Source organism: Vicugna pacos, chromosome 20, assembly GCF_048564905.1.
Source record: "Vicugna pacos chromosome 20, VicPac4, whole genome shotgun sequence".
In the NCBI taxonomy this organism is placed as follows: domain Eukaryota; kingdom Metazoa; phylum Chordata; class Mammalia; order Artiodactyla; family Camelidae; genus Vicugna; species Vicugna pacos.
The window spans coordinates 31,951,626-31,975,065 of NC_133006.1; the positions used below are offsets into that span (position 1 = coordinate 31,951,626).

General features: G+C 41.3%; 1 protein-coding gene across 6 annotated transcripts in view; it reads right to left on the reverse strand.

Moving 5' to 3' along the window:
• Positions 1–22,450: 22,450 nt before the first annotated feature.
• RNF144B (ring finger protein 144B) overlaps positions 22,451–23,440 on the reverse strand; it is a 130,453-nt gene continuing 129,463 nt past the window's right edge. For all 6 annotated transcript variants that reach the window (XM_072945607.1, XM_072945608.1, XM_072945605.1 and 3 more), the window contains one exon: positions 22,451–22,989. In XM_072945607.1, the coding sequence (XP_072801708.1) occupies positions 22,849–22,989 (141 nt within the window). In that variant the 3' untranslated portion in view covers positions 22,451–22,848. The remainder of the gene's footprint in view (positions 22,990–23,440) is intronic.

Below are 23,440 nucleotides of genomic sequence, written 5' to 3' on the forward strand. Positions count from 1 at the left end.
AAAAATAAAAATAAAAATAAAAAGCATAAACTTTCCAAGTCAGGCACAGTGAACACAACAGTGAATTGAGTGAAAGTCAGGAAGCCTAGAAATGGTGCCAGCTTGTTTGCTGACGAAGACACCGTACCAACAGGCCTTGCTTTCTTTACCCCAAATCAAGAACTAGACCAGCAATCCCTACAGTTCCTCTATCCACGAGTTTCTATGAATCTGTATAATCACATAGGTGGCCTCTGTGATATCCTGGGTGGTGCGACTTAGGTTGGGTCATCCTATGTCGTGCCTCCTTGGGCTACCGTGGCAAGGCATATGAAGAAAGTGAATGCTGCTAAGAAAAATTAATGTTGCAAATTAGGATCACCCTCCTTCCCCAGGAGCCTGCTTTGCTTGGAAGGAAAGCCTCAGAAGCCCAGTGACTATGGGTCATTATGGAGGTTGTAGGCTTCTTTCCTCACAGCCCAGGTATTGCCTTGCCCGGCACAACAGGGGCCTCTTCAGATACTGGCTCGAAAGGGTACTCATCCCATCCAATCCCCAACACTCTGCTTTCCTTGGAATTGTCTTTATGATCATTTAATTACAGCCCACCCTTGCTTATCTTAAATGAATGTGCCAGGCATGGCTACCCCTGGCCCAGAGCCAGAAAAATAAGGAGACAAACAACTCATGGCTTCTTTATACATGTCTTTCTGAGCAAAGAAGACGAGGCAGAAGAGAAGACTCAAAGAGGAAGATGCCATTGGAAATACTGATTGGAAGAACCAAAGGGAAGAAAGGCACTAATAACTTTTGACTGCTTATAAGTCAGGAATAGGTAGTCAGCTGGGAAGGAACTGACCCGTGGCCTCTCTACTGCTCAAATGTTAGATTAATTATGGAAGCTGATGGATAAGTTGTATGATTTGTCTAATAGAGCTTACATTTCCCAAGCACATGCATTCGGGGCCCTAATACTCAACACATAATTTGGTGGACTGTACTATGGCAGCCTCCCAACACGCTTCAACTTCTGATACGACAAACACATTGAAATCAGCATGGCCTTAAAAGAAGTGAACACATCACTGATCGTGGAGGATTTAGGATGCGTTCTTGCTGTAACAGAGCTCAAAGGTGGCAGAGGAGGTGGAAGTTCTGCTGTGCTTTTCCCCTTTCTCTTTCATCACAGAATTTGAGCACACCAACTGTTATGGACTGAATGTTGGTGTCCCCCCAGTCAGATTTATATATTGAAGCTGTAACTCCCAACGTGACATTATTTGGAGGTGGGGTATTCGGGAGATACCTAGGTTTAGATGAGGGCACTAAGGACGGGGCTACCATGATGGGATTAGTGTCCTTGTAAGAAGAGGAAAAGAGGTCAGTACTCTCTCAAAGAGGTCATGTGGGTGACAGTAGCCTATAAGCCAAGAGAAGAGGTCTCAACCTGAAACTTACTTCACCAGGACCTTGATCTTAGACTTCACAGAACTATGAGAAATACATTTTCTATTGTTTGAACCATCCAGTGTATGGTATTTTGTTATGGCAGTCCAAACTAATGAACACATCAAGACCCAGAAGTCACAGAACTTCAATTAAATTCTTTCCGGAGGCCTTCAGTGCATGACCCGGTGCATGGGTTGTCTTGAAGCCTGAGTTTAATCAACATCACAAAGCAGGTCAGATAAACCCCAAGGGTTGCAGGTTACTGAGTAGTTTCCCAAATAAACAGACCCCTGCTGCCTCCTCGTTCCTCTAGTTTCTAACGTGGAGCTGCTTTCACAGACCCTGAGGCAGGTCAGGGCTCCTCTGACTAACCTGGCCGTTGGCTTTTCCCTCACCACCTGCAGCACGCCGTTCCGCACTGAGTTACATGCCATTGTGGACTTTTCATGTTTTTGTTTTGTTTCTTAAATTTCTCTTCTCCCTGAATATCAATTATAAGCACTTAAAAGGGAAGAGACCACATCTCATTTGGTTTCAGCCTCCACAAAGCCTGGCACAATACTTAGCATGTAACAGGGAATCAATACCTATTGGATTTATTGATCAGAAAAAGAGCAACAGTTTTTGTGGTCAGGTGAAGAGCAACCATTTGTCACAAGCCCCACCTGTGTCAAGAGAAGGCCTGCCACCTTTTGCAGACAGGAGGGAGCGCCTGGCCCTTGCTCAGCATCCCACCTAGTCCCAATAATTGCTCGTATTTGTCCAGCACTTCACAGCACATGAAGTGCCTTCAAAAAGATTATTCCCACAGGTTTCTTTCCACACATCTGGCAAACATGATCCTCTGGTGGGAGCCTCTCACCTCAGGGTAGATGGAATCATAAAATCCACCTCATTAAACACCACCTCACTCTCTCCAGTGCTCTCAAACATTTCGTGTTCGAGGCCATCAAATCGAGCAGAATGTCTGTGATTAAAGTAAAAGCGCGCTGCTTTAAAAGTTCTAGTCACTCCCAGGTAGGAGTCCTAAGCAAGAACCTCTATGCATGGCCTGGACAAGGAAAATAACTTTAGAAAGCAGACGTGGTCAGCTTCCTCACATTCAAAACTCCCTCTTGACTGAGGGCTGCCTGGAGCCCTTAGTAACCCCAGGAAGGTTGGAGAAGCTAGAACCCACCCCGGGGTGTAGCCTTTCACATAAGTTGGATGAAAAGGCTCTTGGAAATAGCTAAGCAGTTTTACCTCTTTCTTTTGCGAACAACAGAACCAGACAGCCTTTCAGGGAAAAATAAATCATAAGAGGGTAACGTGGTGTTTTTAGCCAGAGGCATAGGTGCAGAAGAAGAAAGGGGTTATCAGAATTCCTTTGTCCAAAATTACAAACAAACCGCCAGTTTGTTACCCGCAGTGAGCGCTGTCACAAAGCAGGCCACCCCCACCCTGGAGAGCCAGGATCAGCCGTTGATTTCTCAACCAACCAAGAACCAGCAGAACAGATTACTCCAGTTGAAAAACAGAGAGCCTCGCACTTAATAAACATAAGCATGTTTCATGAAACTTCTGAAATGTTAATGTGTAAAACTGTACTGGGTCTTCGTGTCACATCTACTTCTTACTACAGTGGTGGACAAAAAATATTTGAAAGTTTTGCCCTGGCAGTAGCAAGGTTGCTGGTGGAGTGGTACTTTTGCACCCTCTTTTTCACCCTGGTATTAGCCCAGTGAAAGAGCTATATTGTTTGCTTTCCAATAGAGCGGCTCTTGCCCCGGGAGCGGCCCGGGCAGGCTGGCGGAAGCCCTGGATTACAGCCTATGAATCATGGCTGCATCATTGCTGAGTAGACGGGTTTTATAGGCAAGTTGCTCAACCTCTCAGAGTCTCGATTTCTACATCATTCTGTAGCGATACCTCCTATTTCATTCAAGAGTCTTGAAGATTAAAGAAGATATTGCCTACAAGGTCCCTAGCACCGTGCCCCGAGGATAAAGCTATACAATAAATGTGGCTTCCTGCCCGGTCCACACGCCCCACCCCACAGCACCCCTTCTGTAGGGCTTTAGGGATGGCCTCCGCTTTCTCCCTCCTTTCTTGGGAGGGGCTCTGTCGACCCTGAAAAATACTACCTAACAATCCAAGCGAGTCATCTTCAGAAGCAGTCACTGAACCGAAATGAGGCAAACCTATAATTCACTCAAGTGTTCAGAAACAGGTGTCTCAAAGAATAGATGAAACAAGACCTCTGGAAGGACTTATTTGTCTTGGCTTGCCCAGGGTCGAGGCCTGAGAGAAGTGTTTTCTTAGATGAACAGTTTCAGTGCCTTCAGGGTCTCGGAAAAGCATCAGTCGCATATTCTAAGCGATAAAAACAGCTTCTGTATCTCCTCTGTGGGACTCCGCATTCCTGGGGACCACGTGGTTTCCACAGCACCCAGGAAGGACTCTCCGTAAATATTCACTAGGGAGAAAAGCTCCACTCTTCTCCTTTTCTGGTTTAGTCGTTTAATTCCGAAAGGTCAAAGGCCTTTGTGTTTCATCTGTTCCTATGGAAACACCTCAGTGAGGATGAGCTCTGGCTTAGCCTGTTTCAAACTCTCAGTCAGGTGTTAAGTTTTCTAGCTATGAAAGATCAACAGTCCCAAATTCCAATACCCTGAGGGAAGCAGGTTAATCACAGGTGGCTGCGTCACCCATCCTGATGGGATTTTCACAGCAATATTTCCTCTCAGAAACTTCTCGTTCCTCTCATCAACAATACTGTCTGTTCTCACTGTCGCTGTCTTTCCCTGGCTCTCCCCCCTTGTTAGTTCTTTCCTGAAACTTCCCCAGCTCCCTCTTTTTTAATATCTCTATTGATCTATATATATTTATGTAATACATAAATTTAATCTAAATCACTATAAAATGAGCTTGCTACTTTTTTTTGGTCTGCTTTTCACTGAAGTATATAGTTGATTTACAATGTTGTGTTAGTTTCTGGTGTACAGCATAGTGATTCAGTTTTATATATATATATATATATATATATATATATATATATATACATACTTTTTCATATTCTATTTCATTATAGGTAATGACAACCTATTGACTGTTGTTGCTCTACAGTAGGTCCTTGTTGTTTATCTATTTTGCAGATGGTAGTTTGTCTCTGAGGTCTCGGCAGAACACTTCTACTTGTCTCTGCATTACCAGCTATCTTGCTGGCACCTCTCCCAGATCCCTTACTACGTTCTGACGTGTGTTACAATTACCTCCCCCCAAGGCAGTGAGCGCCTTGAGAGGAGTGGACTGTGTCTCAACTGTTATCACGCCTCCCCTGAGCTTCGTTCAGAACACAGTCCCTGACCCGTCATCAACAGTCAACACAGGCTGTTGAACTGGCTGGACCAGAGCTCCCCGTACCACTGCAGTTGTTCCTCTGTGCCTAATACCAAGTCCAGGGACTTCTTGCTTCTCCATAATATCAGGAAAGAGCACTTTAAGACAGGAAAGAAACAGAAGGTCCAGAGAAGAAAGGAAACTAGAGAGAAACTGAAAAGCTTCCTTCTGGAACATTCTGAGCTGTACTCCATCTCCCCGTCTGCCACGTCCGCCTGTTAGCCTAGCGCTGTGCCACCTCTTTGCCTTGACTGAGATACTGGTTTTACCTGAAGAGCAACTCACTCACTCTGGAGCTTTCAAAGTCTTCCTGGATCGCTAATGAGAACGACACTGCATTTCAATTTAGAATCCTTTTTACCATAATCCCAAAGCATTTTCTAACTAAAGAACCAGTCTTGATTAAATCACATTTTCCCTTTGCCTCCCGCCTACAATTTCTGAACATTCAGGTCTTTGGAGGCAGGCTGAGCTGAGACCCTGAAAAAGGGGAGGGCGTCCTGCCCAGGCGTGACTGCCCACACTGTTCTCTCTGAGCATCCCCCCTTCCTCTGGTCACTTGCAGGCTGGTCCGGCAGCTGCGACTGTCACCAGTTTAATGCATGTCGTTGCCTGGGAAGCAATGCTGGGAACCTTTTTGCAGCGGCTGGAACAATGTTGCTGACATATGTTCCCACGGCCAGAACAATGACGAGGCTCCTTTCAATTCTGTTTCTTCCCTTGCAGGTTTGGAGAATGCTCTTTGTGAGGCCTGGCTGAGTCACAGATGGACAGAGGGCTCGGGACAGGCGCCCTCCTGTCCCTCCCCACTGGGTTGCCTAAGGCATTTGCATATGGTGAATCCTCCTGCCAGGCTCTTTACAAAACCAAAAAGAAAGGCTTTTTTTTTTTTTCCTTTTCAGGGCCAGGTGGCTTTGCCGATTAGAATTTGTTCTGTTAGCAAGAGCAGCCTAAGGAGATTAGACAGACAGGCCAATCTCCCTCCACAACGATTTGGTTCTACCCAGGGCTTATTTGATGAGGCCGAGTAGCCCCGGGGCCTCCGTGGCTGCATTTGAATTCAGTCTGGCCAGCAGTCTGCACTTCTCACAGGCGGTGGGAACTAAGGCTTTAAACAAGTCACAGAACTTTGCAGAGACCTCACCCTGGCTTGAGCGACTAGGATACTACGTGGGGACTGTCACCTCTATTAGGGTTCTTCTCCTCTTCCAATATATCTGGAAAAATACATGATACATCCCAGACTCTCATACATGTCTTCAAAACCAAAGGCACAGTGAGGTGTTTATTCATATCCATCATGGTTCATGGCCCCACCTTGGGCCCAGCTTCTGAAACAGAAGCTGGAAGTCATTCCAGTTGCTTCACTTTCCCCCATATAGAGTGGATTAATTCTATCTTAATGGCTCTCTTCCTCTTCATTTCTTCTTCATCCTGTTGTTCCTAAACTATATGCAGCTGATTGTATTAGGTTCATTGCTTTTCTTCCTGCCTCTCCCGGAACCTCCTTCCACAAAGCTGTCAGAATCATTTTCCTAACATTCAAGTCCAATTTCATCAGCCCCTTGCTCAAAACTCTTCAGCAATGCCCATTCATCTTGGCGATAAAAGCCGACTCCTTCCGGTGGCTTCAGGGTTTGGTTCTTTCCTACCTGTCCAACCACCCTTATGTCCCGACTTCTCCCAGGATTCCAGTAACTCTAAATGGCTTTGTGCTCAGCATCCCTGCTAGGCTCTTACATACCTCCATGGTGCTCTTTTCGCTAGAATGCATCTACACTTTGGCTTGTTCCCTGTTCTCAAGATCACCAAATATTGAACTGACTTGCCTAATTTCATTCTGCTCCCCGTGCCCAAACCAGGACATGTGTTAGTCCATACTTCTCCATGTTGTTTCTTTCATTGGTCAAGAGTAGCAGAAACTTGAGAAGAAGTTCATTTTCCCCACTCTGCCATCCCCAAACAAGAAAACCTTGAGGGATATCCCACAGGGTAGAACCTGAGAGTGAAGATGACGAGGTGGCAGGCACAACAGAGGCAAAGAGGAACTGGGTCCTTGGTAACTTTGAGTGACTGAATCAAGCCTGTCTGGAAATCTGCTTTCTATCAGGACTTTTCAAGTTCATCAGCCAACAAATTCCCAGTATTGTTTAAACCTGTTTGAACTGAGTTTTCCATTTCTTAAACACAGAGAAGCTTATCTGATACAGCAGGAACTAATAGCATTCTCTTTGAAAGAAGTAGCTTTCTTTAGAATAAATGTTAAAATAATATAAAACCAAGGGAGCTCAATAAATGCAGCATTGAATAGAGCCAAGAAGCATGAATTCTATGAAAACTACCCTGTAACTTCTAGGGGCCCTAATGTCTCATGTTTTATTCTTCTGCCTATAAACTGAGTCTATTCCTACCAACACCTTCCTTAATTTATAACACAGTTGATAGTAATAAAGTCTGGCAAGATGTTTTAGTCTATTCTGGCTGCTATAGCAAAATGCCACAGACTTATCAACAACAGAAATTTACTTGTCATCATTCTGGAGGCTGGAAGCTCCGAAGTCAGGGTGCCAATATAGTAGGGTTCTGGTGAAAACTCTCTTCCAAGTTGCAGACTGCCAGCTTCTCACTGTGTCTTCACATGGTAGAGGGTCAAGCTAGCTCTCTGGGGTCACTTTCATAAGGGCACTAATCCCATTCATGAGGGCTCCACCCTCATGACCTAATCATCTTCCAAAGGCCCACCTCCAAATACCATCACCCTGTGCATTAGGTTTCCAATATATGAATCTCAACATATAAATTCAGACCATAGCAGAAGAGCTCTGCTCTTCCTTCATATATGCATTTAGTCATCAAAAAAAGCTTAGAGTACTTACTGTGTGCTTGGTAGTAGGTATTATATGTGTAGAAAAACTTGAGACATACTCTAGGCTAGGGTTTGGCAAAGTAGAGCTCACAGGCCAAATCTGGCCCCCTTTGCTGTTTTTGTAAATAAAGTTTTATTGGCACACAGCTGCACCTATGTGTTTACATATTGTCTGTGGCTGCCTTCACACTACAACAACAGAGTTGAAAAGTTGCCACAGAAACCATATGGCCTCCAAAGCCTAAAATATTTACTATCTGGCATTTGACAGAAAAAGTTTGCCAACCTCTGCTTGAGGCTCTTCATCACAGCTAAACGTTCTGGTTACAATAAACCTCCCTTTTCTGGAGAGCTGGAGTGAAGTATACTCCACCAACTTTTGTGTAACACGGTCCCTAATATCAAATTCCACTCCTCCAAAAAAGCATGGGGGAGAAAGAAAAACAATGGTTTTAAACATACATTCAGTTGAATGCATTTGGAGTTTCCAGAATCAATTGGTACCACAGATGAGATGCAGACCCCGTGAGTCATCATTAGGCTCCTCCTTGAGAGATGGGCAAAAACCACCCCAGCTGGTGTCAATGAAAAACTAAGTGCAGACAATGTGACTCATTAACAAAGAAGAGAGTTTTCTTTTGTTTTGTTTTTTCTCCTCCATCCTTCCCCTTGGCGTAGTTTAGTTCTCAGAACAATGATCTGATTTCAAGAAACTATAGTCCAGGATTAGAAAAGAAAAATAAACCCAGCCCATGTCTAAGTATTAATCCAAAGGCTGACGTCTAGAAATGAGGTTCCTGGTTTAATTTTTTCTATATTGCTCTGTGCTGACCCACAGGTAAGCTTCTAGACTAAGTTTCCTCCTCTTCATTGTGCACTGGAGGCTTTTTCCAAGCTCTTTTCAGTTGCTAGAGGGATTAACCCCATAATCACTCACATTATTGTACAGTGGAGTACAAATAGCCCAGACACCTTGAATCCAGTAGACACCTGTGTAAATCTGTTTTGCCACTAATAACGTATACAGTGGAAAAGAGGGTATTCGTCTTCTCTGAACCGTGAGTGCCTCAACAGTGTGCAGAATGCTAACTCCTGTTTTCTAGACCTGTGGTCACATGTTAAAGTATCTAACACAATCGCAGGCACAGAGCTGTTTTCCAGAAAGTGAGACGTTCTTTCCTCTTTCCTTCATCCTTCTATACCTAAGAAACTAGAAAGTATACGCTAATCTGAACAACAGAATCACAACTTCCTACTATTCTGAGTCTTTCCTGTGTTAAAGGAAAAACAAAAGTTAAAAGTTGAGAGATATGAAGAGATTTATTTGTGTTCTGAGACTTTCTCCCCTCCAACCCCACCATTATCTCCACTCCCAACCCCAAGATTACAGATGAGAATAGGTTTCTACTTCTAAATGAATAGAATGCTGCAGGCATCAATCAGTAGTAACCACGAATGGAAACTTGGCCACTAGTACCCTCTCCGAGGCTGTCTGACACATTTGGATCTAATTGGCAGTCTGCTTTAGAGCAGCCAAAAAATATAGTGTCATACACATAGCAGATCAAAGTAGAGGCAAACTTGCTAGCAGCCACGGGGCTTTGACTGCCAAAATTAGACAGGCAAGTCTGCGGGTTTTGTTTAGGGACAGGTAAGTGCTCACTAGCTTATTTAGAGAAACCTCTAGAAGACCCTGATTTAGCTAGTTTGAACCCAAAACTTGAAGGTACAGTAAAAAACATTCAGCATAGCTGGCCACTTGGGTGGTCAGAAGGAGAGATCATGTTCTTATGTTCATCCTGCCACCACGCACATTGGAAACTAGTTAATATTCTCTTCTGGGCTTCCAGGTCATGAGTAAGAAATGAGTTTTCAGTAAGAAATATGCCTTAGCCCTAAGCTCATAATTGTCAGCTATACCTAAACACACTCTTAAATCCATTATTTGTAGGAGAAAGCAAAATTTTCCCTCTTACTAAAAACTAACAAAAAAAATGCTTTCTTCTAATTCCAGCATTATGCAGAAATACCAGTTGACCAGAATTTAAAGGATAAATGTTCCCACTGAACACTGTTAATCTTTGTACTGTCACAGCCTCCTAAAGATTGTGAAAACCTCTTTCCAGAAAAATACATATGCAACACAATTTTACATACAATTCTAGTACTGCCAGGCTTCCTGAGAACCTCCCAGGGACCCCCTTGGGCTCTATACTTCCTGGATTAAAGATTATTGTTTTAAATCTATTAAACAGAAAAATAAAACCATTTACCAAATGATGGCTTACCACTATAGGTCTGTCATTATTTAGAATTTATGACAGTCATAATCAATTGCCCATTCCTACAAGGATGTGTAGCTCACCAGTCAAAAATTACTGCCTTCATCTAATATTGTCCCACTGTCAGAACCCCTCAGGATTCCTGATCATTTAATTCACTCATCTAAATGTGAATGGACAGCCAAGAAGCATCAAACATTTGAGAGAAGCAAACTATGGCAAACTTTTTTACAGGTAAAATTCTAACTAGTATCCTTAGAGAGATTAGAATAGATATGATGTCCCTAACAGGATGCTATGGAAAAGGAGAATAGGAAAATAAAAAATAACTCCTGGAGATTAAAAACGTGATTGCAAAGATGCACAATAAAAGAGAACAGTTGAAAAGTAACAGTAAAAGAAGCTTCCCATAAAGGAGAACAGAAAGACGGAAACCATGGGAGGAAAGATGAAGCATGTGGGATCAAAACAGAGGATTTCATACCTAATAGGAGTTTAATAAGAGAAGATGGAGGCAAAGAAATAATAGAAGGAAATTTCCTGGGGCTTAAGAAGAAAATGTGTCTTCACACGGAAAAGATTTATCAGCTAAGAAGGAGGATGAAGGAAAAGTACTTGTAACTATAAACATTACTGTGGAAGTTAAAAACAGAGAAAAAACAAGTCTGCTACAAATGAACTAGATTTTGGAAGATATGGAATTAATGTCTTCAGAATCCTGAGGGAAAAGAATTTACAATCTAAAATTCAATACTGAGCCAAACTCTCTGTTGTGATGGACGGCTAAAGAAATTTCAGACAAGCAATGACTAGGAAAGTTTGCCTTCCACACATTTTAGTTGAAGACTTACTCCAGCAAAGCAAGGGGCTAAACCAAAAAAAAAGAAGACATGAGATCCAGGAAAGAGTAGGTCAGAAGCAGCAGCAGGAAGAGAGGTCTCAGCATGACAGCCCTGGAGCTGAGGCAGGGAAAAGGGAGGCTCCGGAGGGAGGTCACTGAGGGAAGAGTCAACACCGTAAAATAGACGGGATTTGAGAAGAAGGACTTGAATATGCAATAAAATTCACAAGTGTAATAAAAAAAACCATAAAATATACTCAGGGAAAAGCAAAAAGTTGGCCAATGTACTCATAGAAAGGAAATCAACAATTAGAGCAGCACCTTGATGGATTCTGAAACAAAGAACAGAATAAGCTTTAAGCGAAATACAGAAATGATTAAGGATATTAAAAATGATAATGATCTAATGACCAATTAATGTTTCTTTTATCAGGTAGAGAAAGGAAAGACACTCAGAAACTCCAGGAGAAACAAAAAGTATGGAAAGCGTAGCATTTTTAACAATTGCTGAAGGACTAGGAAGAACAATCCACCTGAGCATTCACCTTTGTTTCTCTTATTAAGGAAATATAATCAAACCACACAGCTTGACTCTTACAAATAAATATTTACAAAAGTGAAAATATTTACTAGGTTTCCATTTTTAGACTCAAACTATTGAAAATGAAAGCATAAAGACAAAATCAAAAAACAAGTATTTTCTGTCTTGAAAAGTATTGATAATAGAAATAAAAATAACAGTAATAACAACTTATTGAGAACTTATTATGGATCAGATACTGAAGTTAGAAACAGCCTCTGTTCCTATTTTACAGATAGGAAAAGCAAGGCATAGTGTGGTTACATAACTTGCCCAAGGTCACACAGATAGTAATGAGTCGGTCAAACCTAAAGATGGTTTGGCTTCAGAAGCAGAGTTCATAACCACTACACTGTACTTCCTCTTTCGTTTTTACTAAAAACATTAAAAGTATAACTGATAGATTTTACAAATTAAATTGAGAGAGGGTGAGGAGGAGAGGTAGAAGCAAGGATAGGGATGTTCATCGCCTTTTTATAAAGTAGGGAGTCAAGAGATACTGTCTATATTTGATGGAAAGAGGAATGGAGGTTTTAATTCTTAATATTGGAAAAGTAAGCAAGAAAGGAATTAATAGAAAGGATGTAACCACATTGGGAGGAGGTAGGAAAGATGGGAGGAAGAGGAATTTGTATAAGTGAGCTAAATCCTCAAGATATCAGTTGATACTGTGGTTACATTAAAATGAACTTCTCAAACAAGAATTCTGTTTTTTCCTCCTAAAATAATGGGTATCAACAGAAGGCCAAATTGAAATCCAGAATTCAGTGTTCCTCCTCTCTCCTCCTTGGTGTCTGTGTTCAACTGTAGTAAGCCAGGATCCCACAGCTACTGTCCACAGACATCCAGAGAGCAAATGGTTTCCATGGGCAAAGGGCAAAAGAATACTCTAATGCGAATGGGTTAATCATTGCTCGTAAAATAGAATCACTGAGTTAAGCGGTATCGTTACAAGCTTTAGATCTTCACATACAATAAATACTAAAGTATGTAACGTAAGATTACATCAGTTTATCTTATTAGCAGACAGAGTGGCAGCTAAGAAAGGGGAAAGACACACCTCACTGCACTTTCAAAGGGAATTCCTTTCCAAGCAAATGAAAACAACATGGTCAATTAACTTCCTGAAAGCACTTTCAGAACCCAGCTCCATTTCCGGTCTTTGTCAAGCTGGTTGTGTACCTCAGTGCTCCCAGCTTCCCCTTAGAAAGGAGAAGGTAGCTGGGTTGAAAGCATTTCTTGAATACTAATGAATCCATTAATATAAGAAACTCTCCTGTGCCCTCTACTTTCTTAAGAATTACCCAAATTATAAAACCAAGTAGAAATGCATCTCCCACACAGTTTTTCTGCATTCGATCTGGCTCTTTCATCATGCCCTATGAGTAACTGTATTTATTCTCTGCTTTGTTTCAAGAAGGATTTCAGGGTAAGTCCTATGAGTAAGCCTCGCAGTAGCATAACCGTTTCTAAGCTGGCTCCAGGTAAAAACTAATAGCAATTGGACAGAGGTTTTAAGATTCAGTGCAGTAATACTATGTTCAAATAAGAAAATGGTAGTAAAATGGAAGACTTTTTAAAAGCACTTATTCTGGTGGGGGCAGGGTATAGCTCAGGGGTAGAGCACGTGCTTAGCATGCATGAGGTCCTGGGTTCAATCCCCAGTACCTCTATTTAAAAAAAAAATAGATAGATAGATAGATAAATACACCTAATTACCTCCCCCCAGAAAACAAATTTAAAAAGAATAGTAAAGTTAGGTGTAAGCCAAAAAAAACCCCACGAGATTAAATTTGTTTTTAAAAAAAGCACTTATTCTGTAGTGCTTTGGTGATAGAACTACCAAAATGCTATTGAATTACCTACATATATGTATGTATATGTATGTATATGTGTGTGTGTGTGTGTGTGTGTGTACGCAAAATATCTTTCTCTCTTGCTTTGTTTTTCCTTTCTCTGCAGACGCTGCTCTGGACCGTCTTCATTTTACCTAGACTAATGCCGTATGCCCCTAACTGGTCACGCTGCTTCCGGCTTTCTCCCTTGCAATCCACCGCTGTCAGGTTAACCTGCTAACGTGTATCTCTGTACACATCACTCCCTCATGCTCAGAACCCTTACCTAGCTCCCCTCTGTAATAAGAACCCACCAATTCCTGAGCCTGGCAGTCGAGGGTCTCTCTTTCCTCGTCATTTTCCGTCTCTCCTCTCTTCTACAAGTTCTTTGCTTCTTAATTAGGCTGGTTATCACTCTGCCAGCCACCTTGCTCTCACCATGCCCCTCTCTGTAATGCCCTTGCTGCTTCTTTGCAACCACCATCCTAACAACCTATCAAAGCACTGATCCAGTAAACCCTTAACCAAAAAGTTTCAGCAATGTCTACCCTCCTCCATATGCTTGTAACACATATCTCAGCCATTCACCTGGCGTTTATCAGGCATGACCTGATAGGCTTATTCGTCCTTCTGTAGTAGCCCAATATGTTCCTTCCCCTAAACCAGACTAGGCCACTAATTGCCACACATTTGTTTATACAGAGAAGGTGCTGAATACATGCTTTGTAATGAGAATAGTAACACAATAGACTTGCCTTCTTCAGTGTCTTCAGCTATAGATAGGGCATCCTTCCCAAACAAGCTTAGGTGCACCCCAGGGGGACACTGAGTGGTACTGGAAGAAACAAGATAAAGGTGAAGCATCTTTAAGAAGTGAATTTTACTTTGGTAATTTACAATGTTATCTTCAAAATGAAATCAAAACAGTATGGAATAGATTATAATTTTTAGATGAATGTTAAAGACAATAAAATTAAGAAGTAAAGCAGGAAATGTCAAAGAAGTTTCCAGTCCTCGGTAGTTCACTGTGGGCAATGTTTCCAGGTCAATCTCTTCTTTACAGGGGTGAATTCATGTTCTTGTACCAGTTGAGGATGTTTATGTGGAAATGTTTGAGAAACACCCTATAGATCAGGAATGGGTGATAGGGAAAGAATACAGTCATTTTCCTTCCCCGCCCCACTTCATTTTCATTTAAAGATGCAATCAACACACATTTTTGTTTTTATTAAAATGAGTAATAGAAATTAAGCCTGAAGATTTTTTTTCAAGTCTTTGTTTTACTTCCTTGGTTATATTTGTGACATCAGATTTAAATATTAGAAATGAGTTTTAGTGTGACCACTCTTAAAATTAAATCTCAAATGTTAAAAAAAAAACTCAAATGTTAAAAGCCCTAAATCAAAACATTTTGTCACAATTGGAAGCAATCACTTGAAAGAAACCTTATTCTGGGTTTCAAGTAATACATGGACAAGTAAACACATTTTAGTTTAAAAATCAGCATTTTAAAGCATTTTTTGAATATTTAAATTTACTTTTTAATTTACTATTTTTGAGATCCAGTAGTCTTGTGTTCTACTTTTTAAAATAAAATGTATTATTTAAGTCTGAATAAAAATTTCTTTGTTCCTAAGTAGATGTGCTCATCCACCTGTCTCCTGTTCATTCAGACATACACACACACACGCACACTACAGATGCATAGATAGACATACTATCATATATAGTATTCTATATAACATTCATTAACACGTATACATATGTACCTGAAATTTAATTCAATTTACAGAACATGCCATGTGTACAGGAAATACGGAAAAAAATTAATCAGTACCAAGCAACTGAGTTTGACTGACACACTCAGAATAAATAGTCCATTGTGTGCTTAAAATAAGGATACCAAGGTTCTGTTGTTTTTAATAAAAGTACTAGAGGAAACGTGTCCCTGAAAAATTTGCCAACTTTTGTTGTCTTTTGAGCCATCAAGAGCTATAAACAAACCAATGTGGTTCAATCACTGTTCTTTGAATTTGCCTATTTTAAATAAACTTTCAATATATTTCACATGCTTCTGGAATTATCTTTAATTCTGCGCCTGGAAGCTTCTTTGGGCAATTACCAATTCCTTGACTACTAAGGAGAATTTCCCTCTTGTGTGCTCTTCTCGTGTATGTGAGGCTTGCGATGGGTGCTGGTGATCCTTTCCATCTTACATGAAAGGTTAGATCTGAACTGGACCGAGAAAGCAATCACTTCTGACCTTCTAGGATGAGGAAACTGAGGCCAAGATGAATGGTGTGTTGTACGAAGCTGAAAGCGGCTAATAGAGCTCTCACACCGCCCTCTAGTCTTCCATTTAGTCAGAAAAATGGCCATTCTAGTTTAAAAACGTCTGAAGCATCTTGTCAGGGTCTATATTCCTGCACTGGGACAGGAGAAAGGGAGAAGTAATGACCTTGACTTTTGGCGTAGGTCCTTCAACAACAGACAGCACTGGTTAACTGAAATCCATTGCTCTATTGGTCTGACTTGGGTAGAAACGCCATCCTGCACTTTAAGCCAGCTCTTGAAAGGAGTTGTCCTTCCTGAATCCAACACAAGATTCACTCCAGTCCTGAATCTTCCGAAGATTTGTTTAGAAAGATGAGATCAGATTTTCTTCTAAGCCCATTTGGGAAAATCTGTCTCATGTAAAGATCAAGTGGACCTCCGAAAGCTGCCAGCCAGAAGCAGGGCTACTGTTAACACCTTGGCCATGCCAGGCTTAACAGAAACTTTAGATCAACAGTTCCCTTGTAGGAAGCTAGATATGCTGTTAACGCTTCCCTGAGATTGTGAGTTCTTCTAGCTAATACGATTCTATCCGCAGACAGCTTGGTTTCACGTGGCCGAGAAACAGAAACAGCAGAACGTTAAATTTCCTATTGAAAAATGAAAAACACGTTCCCATTGGCCACTTTAGAATTTAACATGATGGAAGTCAGAGAGATGCAGCAGCAGCAGATGTCAAAAGAATCTGAGTTATGGGAAGGACTAGACATGGCTTGTAGATGGAGGGGACCACCCGGAAGGCGTGAGAAGGAAGTGAATGCTGCCAACAACCAGTGAGCCTGGACAAGAACCCCGAGCCCAGGTGAAAACACACCTGGGCCAACACTTTAATCTTTAGCTGGGGAAGAGCCTGAGCAGAGAACTCAGCTACATCTTGCCAAACTTCTGATGTACAGAAACTAGATTAATAAATGTGTTGCTTTAAGCCACTGTTTTAAAAATGAATATAATGCTAGGAGTTCCTGGGGCAGGCACATGCAAGATGTGGATTCAAATTCTAGCTTTGCCACCAACCCACCACATAACCTTGCACCATGCCACCTGGTCCGTGAGTCTCACCTCCCATCTGTAAATCGGGGGAGGGGCATATTAATTTCCACTTTCTAGAATAGTACAAAGAGCAAAGGGAAGCATGTTTGAAAGTACTTTGCACACCATCAGGCATCTTGTAAATGCAAGTTTCCACAATAAATCTCTTCCCCAGAAAAACCTATTGTGTTGATATGAATTCTGCATTTCTCTCTCCATGTATCTTCCATTTTAATGGCGCATAAAATTTGCCAAATGCTTGTAAAATATTTGTGAAAAAACGACATAAAGGAATCTTAAATCTAAAAAGACAACATATTTATCAAGGAGGTTATTCCTCCCTCAACACACATTCATAAGCTTAAAATGCATTTTGGGACCCTCCTCTCTTAGGGAACAGCGTCTGGCTGAAAGCTTGTTGCCCAGACTCAGCACACGCAGTACAAGGGCTCCCTCTCCTCTCCCAGCAAACAGCACTTAGAAGCATTTTGACATTTGTGATCTCACTTTGAGCTTCTAAGCCTGAGCTAAGACAGCTGAAATGGTGCTGTATGATAAATGGCTGGCCTCGAACCACACCACCAGTCAAGCAAAGCCAGGCCTGGAACTGAAGCCATCTCACTGCAAGCTGGGTGTCTGATCCCCAGCCTCGCACTGCCCGGACTGGCAGAGGGCAGGGAGAACAGAGGACATCACCGGCTTGTTCTGTGCCCTGGGTGACACAGATTTACCAACTTTCTCCAGATGCTCTGTTCACATGCCCTTGTGATGTCAGAGTACTGGGGCCAGACTAGAATTTGGGACACACCATGCTGGACAGTGTGTGGATTTCTGGACCTGTTTGCTTTTAGTTAAACAAACTGGCTTGGCTTCAGAAAAATTAGTCCAGGCTACTGAATAATCAAAAGTCCCACAACTCACCTCGAGAAAACCTTCATATTCATTTTATTTAAATGTGTTCAACAGCATTAATGTCAACTCTCCCCAGAAGAAAATAATCCCCTCAAATCATGCCCAGGCATTAAGGAACCACAAGACAAAATGGCTAATGTCCGACTTAATATGCTTCTCATCAAAAGCCTGGATCCCAGTTTTAACCCCCCCCCCCAAAAAAAAAAAGGAAAACCGATAAAACTGAAAGACATAAAGGGAGAAAATGGAATTCAAAGCACTTCTTTACACAGATCAGAAATTCATGAAGTTCATTATTTAGAACCCCATTTGTTGCTTCTGAAACTGCCAATCGACTGATTTATTTAATGTGAGGCCATAAATGCCCTTTCGAGTACAAGCTAGTAATGTCAACAGGGGACGATCTGGATCCGAGTTAATCACTTTGAGTCTTTATTATAAACATTAAAAGGAACTGATGACAATGTAGCTCGGATTTGTGGGGAAGAGGTGAACAGTTTGGCTTTTGGAGTCAGTACTTTGACCCAGCTGTAACTCCAGTTCCAGTATTAGCAAGTCAGATGCACATCACTGCGTTATTTCTCTAATGAATCACCTTCCAGCTCCTGTCTCCTGCCCCTCCCCTCTAGCTGAACCCCAGGGGGGTGACTGGGGATGATCTCAGGGGGTGGCCCTTTGTCCTAGGCATGCTTTCAGACAAACTACAACCCAGACTCTAAATGATTATTTGAAATAATAAATTATATCTTACATATGCCTCCACTGAATATGCAGACAACTGAGACAGGAGGACATTCTCTTGGGACTCACACACAACAGTAAAGGCAAGCTCAGAATTACTGGCTGATGAAAGAACAGCTTTCAAGGAGTTTGGCATTTTTTTTCCAGCTACCACTCATCAGCAGTATGACCCCTGGCAAGACACGAACACAAAACCATTTTTGCTTTCTCTATGAAACAGATCCAAAATCTGCTCCCTTTATCTCATAAGATTGTTCTCGAAAGTTCTTTAAAAAAAAACCCACATATATAAATATATAAATAATACACTATAATTGCTATTAAATTATTTGAAGAAATTCATTTCTTTCTCATAATGTAGAGCTGGATACTATCTTTAAGGCCTAAAAAAAAAAAACTAGATTTACTATCTAACAAATGAAAATAATTGAATTACAGAAAAACCTAATTCTAATTCTCCAGACTCACTAGATTCATAATTTACATTGCAATGAGTTTGCTGGTTAGGGGATTAATTAAAATCACTGCTGTATAAAATGGTTCATTCAATAATTCTTTGGGAATGCAAATTCAAGTTCAGCAAATAATAAGCAGACTTCAAAAATGAAATCATGTTGGCATTCTAGGAGATGATTAAGCAAATTAAGAAACCATAACCCAAACATGTTTTTAAATGATCTTACTGATTTCCCAAAACTGAAAACTCAGAACATGAAATTCTAATTATAAGTCAATTGTAAACCTTTGTTCTCAGGTATCATATTAGAAGCATATAACATTCAATAAAAGGGCATCAACACCACTATAGGAACGTGAGCTTTTAGTTTTGCAATGACATGCGTTTGAGTTGTTAACCAGTGGAATATCACACATACAACAAAAGACCGTGCAACAAGCGAGGGTATAACAGTTGCTCCCCTTTCTTATAAGAAGCAAAGTAGCAAGAGTGTCTTCTGTACATGGCATTGTAGATTTGGGTGCTTTCTGTCCATTCTGAACCTAAGGTTTAATAGTGATTTGGTTGGCTCCTGGATGATAAAATTGAATGTGTCTAGAAGTATACAGCGTAACAAAAAATAAACACACTTGATTTCCTGCTCCACATTTATTGGGGCCAGAAAGACTAAAACAGCTATTCTCCTCTCCAATACTTGGAAAAATATAACACAACAGCAATTTCTTAAATACACAACAAAACTTTCTAAATCATGAATTAAATGAGATGTAATAGCCTACAGACATCAATTGTAACAGCTTTATAAAATGTCATTTATCTAAGGCATTCTGAAACTGTCTATAAAGCTACACATATACACACAATTCTATATACATAAAGGCATCCATTCATGACCAGGAAGTTTTTTAGATGCACTGTGTAGGGAAGGCTAGAGTAATACATACGTAGATTCTTATCATCTTTAAGAGACAATTTGGAGCTCCAAGAAACAGTGATTCACATTCAAATAAGCGTGTAGATTTTCAAACCTGGATAGGTAAGAGTCTTGTGATGCGAGCTACAAGAAAATTCACACGGTGAATTGTTTTTCAAAGGCCTCTTTCAAACTAAAGATTTAAAGTCTGGAACAAATATCCACGGCATGAACAAACAGGATGCTTAAAAGTCTAAAACTTGCTTCCATACGGCTTTCCTCTCCCACCTTCCCTACCTAATAACAAGGAAAAAAATTCCTAGAAGGGGCGACAGCTAGATGTTGTGCCATTCCATCCAATAGTTTTTCTGGAAGGTGAGTTATTCCACCCAGATTACAAGGCAGTGAAGAAATTTTTTTTTTAAATTTCTATTTCAAATGGCCTCCACTACTCCAAACACAAAAAGATTTTTGCCACAACATCCAAATAGTATTACATAGACACCCTATTTCTTCCTAGAACAGAAAGGCTACCGGGAAAGGATAGAACTGATAAACAGAGAGAGGAAGGAGACAAGGTTAAACCTTTTCTCTGGCCAGTTATCGGAAATGAAAACATCAGTCTCTGTTATCAAAGTTGTCAGCTTTCCCCGTTATAAACAAGATCTCTAGGCTGCCCTGCAACTCGCCCTTTGATGCACCGGAGATATATTTGGGTTTTAACCAACCAACCTGTGCCTGTTGATTCTGAAAATCTCACACAAGCTAGCGATTTAAGGAAGACGTCACCATTTTTCAGGCACTTTTTAACATTTAAAAACTTAAATCCAGTTATTTTAAATCTATTTGACAAACACCCCCCAACTCCCCATCCCCTACAAAAAAAAAAAAAAAAAAGTAAGCTAATTCGTTCATAGGATCTCGGTGAGAGGACAAGTTCCTCCAATTTAGCCAAGGAAAGAACAGAGATGTTTTCTTCCACCTTTACTCCAAATTCAGGAGCTCTGCCTCTGGTAACACAGCATTTCAGGTTACTTGAAATAAGCCCCTGTTTAAGGAACCATCTTGGAGGGTACACTAATGAAAGAATATATTGCCAAGGCTGACAATTTTGATACAAAAATTCAATTTCAGCTGAGTTCCTGTGATCCCCTGAGCAGTTAAAAATGCCCTGCACTATAATGAGGCAGTGTAAGACAAAGCAAATTATTCAAATCTATGTACATTTCTATTTATACCAATATGAAATACAGTGATAGAAGATACCGATTTTTTTTCTGAAGTGTTTGTAGAGTGTCAAGGGAAAATAAAGACATTTAATATTGAGAAATTTCTAACGCATGATTAAAAATCTTTTTTGGTTGGTTGCCATTCAAAAGTCGTCCCAGAGTTCTCATCTGTGTTCTATACAAACTGTAAATAAAAATGCACAAGGCCAATAGACGTACTATACATATATCAGATACCAATATGTACACGTGAATTAAAGCTCCTTAAATATACACATCCCCACTTAGGATACATTCCATTACATTGGCAAAGCATCATTCTTTAATAACAGGTCCGGGATAGCAGCAATTTAATAGTCTAGTTACCCACTCACCTCAGAAAACATCACAGGTCCTGACAGTTCCCGATGTGGTGCCCCAGCTTCAAGGAGCGCTGTCCACTAACATTTAATACGGTCCTCGCGAAGCACCGGGCTACACTGCTAATGGCAGTTACACAATTCTGTCATTAGAGTAAAAGGTGTTGTCTTTTCAAAACTCATTTACTCAAAATCTGACTCACAGTATAATGGGAAAAAATAAGCCACAGTGAGGTGAGGCAAATCCTAACTACTTGAGATACATATAAAGCACTTGCATTTTATTTCTTAGGTATTTTTTGTTGTTTTATCAGCGCCCTGTACATACAAAAAGCACTTCGATTGCCCTAACAGATGTTGAAAGAGCACAACTTTGCTGGGAAGAGAGCTGCTCTGAATCGTATTTGAAAATACGTAAATAACTTGACTTTCAATTAGTGTTTTACACACCGAGATGGTATGATATCATACTAAGGACTGTATGAAGAGTTTTATCTATGAATTGAAACCTTTAGGGAACTTATGAACTTGTAACTAAAATTTATATATATAATATGCAAAAAATCTTTAGGTTGATTTATAATGAACCATATTAGTCCCAGAAGGAAAGACAGAATGGCTTTTAAGTAAACATTTATTTCACGTGTACCATTGGGTATATCTGTGCACATCCAGTGAATAAAAATTCTGGGCAGGCAGCAAGTTACATGGATTCTAGATGTCCCCAAGGATTTTAATATCTACGCTTGGTGTATACTTTTAGGTCCAGTTCTAAATCTGTTGGGTGCCTAAACAGAGTGCTCAAGAAAGGTCCCTGTTACCTCTGATGAAGATTTTTAATCTCTGCCACACTACTCAGACTTCATAAAAACAATCCTGTAGACCACAGCTACTGGCTGGAAGAGAGGTTTACCACCCAGGGGAGAGATACTAACTCAGACCAGATTGTTTTACCTGCAGCAGCCCTTTTCCTGGGAAGGGACAACTCCCTCTGCACAGCAGTTTCTCCAGCTTGAAGCTGAGATCACACAAGGAGAAACCGATTGTGTTTCTGCCAAGTTACTGGCAGAACGCTGGGAACAGCACACCCAGTAACCGGCAGGGGCAGAACCACCATAGCAAGATAAGCAGCCCTCTTATCGTTCTTATAAGAATTCTAATTCTTCTAAGAATTTCCCCTTCAACAGTCTTATCCTTCCCCTGCTACATGAGGTTTTCCCCCATGCTTCTCATGGTGGTCAAATCAACACAGAACAGACTGGCTCCTCAGTTATCAAGTGTGTTGCCAGCCGTGACAACACCTTTATTACACCGAATGTTCCTTCGGGCTCCTTGGATTTGGCTGGAAGTTGAATAGTCCAGTGGGATCCTTCGGATGATGACATGGTGATGTGTTAAGTTCCTCCCCATTGACCCCAAAGCTTCCCGACATGTTCCGTGGACACAACCTGGGCTGTCGAACCTGGTTCTCTTTACACGGGAACACACATCAGTGCTTGGCCTTTCTGGATGCCAAAGGTGGGCAGGCAAGTTCAAAGTCTGGACACAGAGGCACTTCCAAAGTTTGGCAAGGAGGAGGAGGCGAGTTCACTAAGTGGGGCTTTATCACTGTGCTGTCTCGTACGACCCAGACATCTCTGGCACATGGACACAGACAGAGAGCTTTAGGTTGTGGATGGGTCGTGCTTTTTCTTCTTGCCCCGGCAGGACTTGCAGACACAACAGATTATACAAGGGGAAGCCAGGAGCAGCAAGGGTGAAGTCACCAAGGCAATGATGCCCAATCCCACAAGAATCCCGACCACCTGGAAATGCAGAAGAAAAGCCTATTTCAGCAGTTAAATCTTCCTATGTGTTTACTCTACCACCACCTGTGGACCATCTGTGCCTCCCCTAAATTCTTATGTTGAAACCCTAGTCCCCGATATGATGATGTTTGGAAATGGGGGCCTTTGGTCGGTCATTAGGACATGAGGTTGGAGTCCTCATGATGGGATTAGTCCCCTTAGAAGAAGAGACACCAGAGAGCCTGCTTCTTCTCTCTCCACTATCTGTCACATGAGGACACGGTGAGAAGACAGTCAACAGTACACCCCGTGGAGGGTCCTCACCACAACCCAACCACGCCGCTGCCCATCTCAGACTTCCAGTCTTCACAACTGTGAGAAATACATTTCTGCTGTTTAAGCTGCCCGGTCTACGGTAATTTGTGACAGCAGCCAGAACTGATGAGGACACCATCTCAGGCACATACAG